Source organism: Pseudonaja textilis, chromosome 4, assembly GCF_049901715.1.
Source record: "Pseudonaja textilis isolate UNSWEBS1 chromosome 4, rPseTex1.2, whole genome shotgun sequence".
In the NCBI taxonomy this organism is placed as follows: domain Eukaryota; kingdom Metazoa; phylum Chordata; class Lepidosauria; order Squamata; family Elapidae; genus Pseudonaja; species Pseudonaja textilis.
Genome location: NC_141993.1, coordinates 56,386,438 through 56,392,437, shown reverse-complemented (window position 1 = coordinate 56,392,437; position 6,000 = coordinate 56,386,438). Strand labels below are relative to the sequence as shown.

Here is a 6,000-nt window from a genome sequence, read left to right as displayed (position 1 = left end):
TATTGCAATAAAATCAGTTTGCTTTTTAAAAATGTGATTTAGGCATATTGTAAAAGCACAGAAGATTGGGCTGAACGTGTAATGCTAGAATTACAAGTGGTGGCTGAAATAATGCTTTAGATGCTGTTTTAGGACCCTGAAAATGTGGCAAATTATTCGTAGTTTCATATTTTTATTAAATTGAATACTATTTAACTTTTCTTCCAAATGTCAAAATCTTCTTTATGGTTTTCAGATATGTGGATTTTGCAACTATAAAACATGCAATAATTAACTACTCAACTACTTTGCTTTTAAAACAAATTTATTATGTATATCAAAAGTGTATGTTGTACATGTAGTGTGTTTACAATAGCAGCAGAAGGAATGGTACTGTACATTTGAACATAAAAACACATATAACTCTCCAAACCATTTCCCTCTTTCAAATTGTACTATTTTATTTTGTTGTCATAGGGTTCCCAAATAAATGTTAAACTTAGTAGAAACTAGAAATGAGGGGTGTATTGTTTGGTTCAATTGAACAACGAATAATGTTTAAACTCCTATTGTCAACCCAACACTTAAAATTACATCTTCTTATGTCTTGCAAGTTAAAATGACTCGTGGTTTTCTTTCACTGGCCCTGTTTACAATATGTGTTTCATTTTCTTATTGTTCATAAAACCAAAAATCAGCCAAAAAACAAAACAAAACCCAAGCTGTATTTTAAATTGCTCTATTGCTCAGCTTTGGCATGCAGTATAAAAAGACAACTCTAAATGTTTAAGCATAACAAAATATATCTGGCATAAGTCAATGGGCCACTAGGTGGTGGTACAACATTTCTTTATGGTACGTTTTTATTTTTATGCCCATATTTAAAAAAAAGGTTTGAAGGAACCACAATATTTATGGACTTGGAAAATGACCTATACTCTCCTCAAACTTTATAATTTTGTAAACACATGCAAACAATTGTTTGCCAACTGTGCATCTTTCTCTTTAAGGCATGCTTCCTAATCAGTTTATTAATCCAGTCATTTATTTGCATCTTGCTCTTTAGTGTCCTCAAGCAGAAGAGAGAATAGAACGCCACCTTTGATTAAGTGGGTCAAATCTCAAGCAAATATATTGCAGCATAATTAAACAGATGTTAATGGTTTTAGATTTAAGAAGCTTAAAATACTTTGTCTGTCCAGCCAAGTACTCTTCTGTTTTGGGAGGTAGACCAAAATCACAAGTTTTTAGGTTGAAGAGAAGATAACATGAGAAATGAATTATTTCTTGATGAAATGTCATATGTTTTCATTACTGTAATTAAAAGCTGTCCTATGACTAAAAAGATTCATAGAGTTAAAATTTGGATTAGTACCATGTCAGAAAATTCCAACGTCAAACACAGTAGGCCTATAGCAATAAGGAGGCTCAAAAGCAGGGAAAATATAGGAAAAAAGTGGCTTCTTCAAAATCTGCCAATAAAAAAACAGTTAGAACAAACTAGAAAAAAGTTTTTTATTTAAAAGTGTACATGTCGTAACAACCAATTTTATACATTGACTGGGATTTTTATCTGCTCTTGACTGTATAGTAAAGGAAGTAAATGAAGAAGCAAAGGCATGAGAGAGGGCAGACAAGTTGAGATTGCTTCTGCCTTAGTCCCATCCCTTTGGCAAGCCTGGATAATGCATCAAAGTTGATTGAGTAGAACAGTCCAAGACCCATAGCCAAATGGGATGGCTTTCCTCTGTTAGCAACTCTTAAGTGATTCATGCGGTTCTTTTAAGGTATAACAGTTTTCCCTTGCCATTTCCATTGTTTTGACATAAAAACAAGAGAACCCATTGTCTGCCAAACGTCTGTACATCTCTGGCCCAGTCTTTGAAGATGCCTCTACCACTGTAGCCCCACCCCCCACCCCCGGGGGGTGGGGGTGGCTCCCTTTTGCTGGCTCTGGGTATTTTCATTTCAATGCCTCTCAATGAAATGAGCTGGCTGTGTGATCTCCGTTCCCCAGCACAAACATGTTCTTTTAGCTGGACTACATACAGCAGAAACTGTTCATGTAGGAGTTCAAGTCCAGCTACTTATATACAATGGTGCCTGTATTGTAAAAAAATAAAATAAAACAAAGACACAAAGGCCAAGGTAAGTAAATTTAAACATCATACAAAATGATGCTTGAAGCGGGTCTTGTTGTAGTGTAGAGCTATTCTAAGTCAGCAGCTTTATCTTGCACATTGTATTGCTTGTTCCTGGTCAGCTTCCAGCTGAGGAAAGATAATAGCAGAATTCCAATAATTTTGTAGCCAACCTGGAGGCCTAAGTACCTGGAGGAATAAAGAGAGAAAGAGAGAGAGAGAGAGATCATTTCTTTTGAAATGCAACTTATCACACTTGTAGGGATGCAATAATAAAACTTAGCTGAATGACTGAGAAAAAACGAGTGATTTGCAAAACATTACACTAAGCAATGCTGAATTTGAAACAAAACATTTTGAACTCCAAACAGTTACCTGAGTATGAAGCAAATGTTTCACTGAAATTGGCTATTTCGATAATTTTTAAGTGTTTCAAAATGCTCTGTTTTAAGTTCTTTACACTTCCAAAATGATTCAAATCAGATCTGAACGCAGAAATGAAAATGGAAATTCCATTTCGGCTTCTATGAAAATGGAAATTCCAGATCTGGGTGTGAGTTTTGACAGTGAGAACAATTAACCCAGTGAAATGGCTTGCTTCTAGACATTGTGGGTGCTCCATCACTGGAAGTTTTCAAGGAGAGACTGGGCAGTCTCTTGTCTTGAATAGTACAAGATCTCCTGTTTGAGCAGAAGATCTCCAAGGTCCATTCCAAACCTGTTATTCCATGTGATTCTATGTTGTCAAGAAAAGAAGGTGGGGGCGGGGGGGGGGGACACACTCCTCTTTTAGGGACAAAAAGCAGTTTCCCTCCAATAAGTATCCCAAAAGTGTTGTAATATTTATTTTGGAGACTTAACAAAGAGGTGGAGATAAATAGTAATTTTTCAATCATTTTATGAAGTGGAATGTTTCACCTGGCTGGCATTACAGTAAGAGGATCAAGCTGTCTGAACTTCCAGGACAGTCATAACTCCTAGTCATATGGTTTTTCAAAAAACAAACAAGCAAACCAAGGTTATAAGGGAACAGCAATACTATACAGGTGAGGAATTCATAGTTACTGAGTGAAGCAGTTCCTATCATGGCAGATAAGGGTTAGCATGTGTGATTCAGTGTTCCCAAAAGTTTTCTGCTCTCTGGAGATCATAAGATGTGCAAGCCAAGTTAATGATTTATTGTTATAAAGGCAGGAATATGCTTGCCCCAGACTGGTTTCCATCGTATTTTCATTTTAAGACAAAATTCTTTCCTTCCTTGAATCCATATTGTAATCTTCCCAACCACCAATGAGATGTGTCTCCAATTTCCATCATGAACAAATTGGTAATGCTACATGTGTTGGAACTGCCAGCCATAGATTTCTGACCATTTGGAGACCTCCTCTACAGATGGCTTTGAGTCAAGTGTCTGCATTTTGAGTAGCTATGGAACTGTGCATCTCAGGGTAGGCGAGGAGTGACTGCAAGTGGAGGTTGAGAGGTGAAGCCAGCCAGTGGTGGGATCATCCAACAGGGAGCCACAGGAGAGGGCCCAAAGAATCGCATGCGGCTCTGGAGCCACACATTGCCAACCCAACGTTAGCCCCAATCAACTGTTCTATTCTAGGAAGGGAACTCTCCTCTACCTCCTAGTTGTTCCTTGGAAGTAGGAATGAAGAAACAAACAGAAAATCTTGGCTGAAGCTACACTCAATGGATTCATAATTCACTCCCACGGCTGGTTTGCTAGGAAATATTTGAGATTCCTTGTGAGGTGAATCTCCTGACACACCAACAGACCAGTCACTGAAGAATGTGGTAAGAGATGCCAAAGGGCCATTGTAAAGATTTCCTTTGTTACTGATTAAAGTCTCAAAGCTTAATAATTTTGGTTACTGGAGTTTTATTTGGTTGGATGGAGGGAAAGCTCAACCCATCTGCATCCCAAGGAGGAAATTGCTAATGTACTGACAGCCAAGCTTGTTTTCTTAACTTCACCTAGCCAGAGACAGGCATGAGTCAAGGGCAGAAAGGGTATACAGTATGTCCCTGCTCTTGAGACAGGCTTCATGGAACATTACTGGGGATTTCCTGGCAAGATGCATTCCATTTTTTTTATCTATTTGTGTTACTCAAATTCTCTATTGAGGTTCTTCTTTGCAAGTGCTGTGCACCACAGGATTTGCTTCCCTTGTAGATGGCAGAAGCCTGAAGATCAAGGGGAGGACATCCTCATCCTCAAATTAAATTTGTGAGAATATACTTTCCCAACACCCTTAAAGGGCCTGTCCTAGAAATAGTTATTTAGCGATGAATAGCTACATCTAGTTCATGTTCATAATACACAGAACTTTCCTATAGCATTCCATACACAAACATTTCCGCCCAAAAGCCAATATACGGTATTTCAAAACCATGCAGGGGGAGCGGTGGCCTTCTCTCATTTAATTCAACAACCCTACCAGACATTTTGTGCACAGGGTGACTGAGTGGCAAAAGTCACCCAGTAAACTCTAATTCAAGTAGGAATATGCATTTGGGTCTACCCAGACCCTGTAAAATACACTAAAATGGCAGTTCATATATTTTCCCTGAAGCCTGTGACAAATATGCTTAAAAATAAGTGAAAAAGATGGCATTTTTGAGAAGACAAGAGTATTTTTGCATTAGGATGGGGGGAGTTCCTGTCAGACGAGTGATATAAGGAGATTGTGCTTACAGAAGAGGCACATGGCAAAAGTTCTGAGAAAAGGGGATGGGGGAATTCCTGGGAATTTACCTTCTTCTCAAAAACCAAGTCAAAACAAGTCTTCTCAAATGATGTTGTGTGCATGTACATAAAAATCCTAAGTGGTTGTAAAGAAATGCCAGGACATTGACACATTAGGCTCCAGGAGCATAAATAATTCTGTCTCCCCAAAAATAGTACATTTCTTAAGCTGATTAAACAACAACATCAGCCTTCATGTTCAGCCAATTCAGATGCAAAGGCAGAGCAGCAATCAAAGCAATGGGGAGGGGGGGGCTAAACATGAAAAAGAAGAGCCAAGAAGATTCAGGTATCAACCACCTTTGTTCATGCACAGTCAGATGCAAAGATAACTGCATCAAAGTCTTTTAAGAGACAACCAGAACAAAGCCACATTGTGAATTAGCAGGTATTCCTGCTATTGCTTTAAGTTTCATAATTATTAATTTTTCATCTTGCTTATATCGCTTAAAAGTGATTTTAGTGCAGCAGACTGATTGCTAAGCACAATGCAGAAAATATTGGGCAAACTACTAAGTTAGATTATGCTGCAGATACTACTACTACTAAATAATAATAATAATAATAATAATAATAATAATAATAATAATAATAATAATAATAACAACAACAACAACAATAATAATAATAATAATAATAATAATAATAATAATAATAATAATAATAATAATTTATTAATAGACATTAGCGTTTGAAGTGCCCAGTAAATATCAGCTTTATGATATGATTTATAGAAGGCAAGCTGTCTATCAGTTCTATCTATCTACCCCAGATAAGAAAAGCCCTTGTCTAATTCACACAGAGAACTATCACTATTCCCATCTCTTACCTGCTGCGGAAGATGCCATTGTTATAATAATGGCAGGATCCACTCTTTCTGTTGCAGGTTTGCTTCCACCATATGCAGGAAGAGTCAATCAGGATGCCAAAGAGGGTAGGAGCTGGCAACCAGGCTTGGAAAGAAAGAGAAAGGAAACCTATTAGTATTTCACATCCCAAATACACAACACCTTTTACACATTCACAAAAACCCCAATGGGCCAACTCAATGAAACCTTTTATCTGTTGGTTATATTTTCTCCAAGGGAAAAAATACTCAAGGAATCATCTGAATCAAGATTGGATCTG

General features: G+C 37.5%; 1 protein-coding gene across 3 annotated transcripts in view; it reads right to left on the bottom strand.

Annotated features, from left to right (window-relative positions):
• Positions 1-286: 286 nt before the first annotated feature.
• Positions 287-6,000, bottom strand: part of SLCO2A1 (solute carrier organic anion transporter family member 2A1) — a 62,935-nt gene continuing 57,221 nt past the window's right edge. For all 3 annotated transcript variants that reach the window (XM_026701407.2, XM_087933115.1, XM_087933114.1), the window contains 2 exons: positions 5,702-5,825; positions 287-2,309 (listed from right to left, as the gene is read on the bottom strand). In XM_026701407.2, the coding sequence (XP_026557192.1) occupies positions 2,189-2,309; positions 5,702-5,825 (245 nt within the window). In that variant the 3' untranslated portion in view covers positions 287-2,188. The remainder of the gene's footprint in view (positions 2,310-5,701; positions 5,826-6,000) is intronic.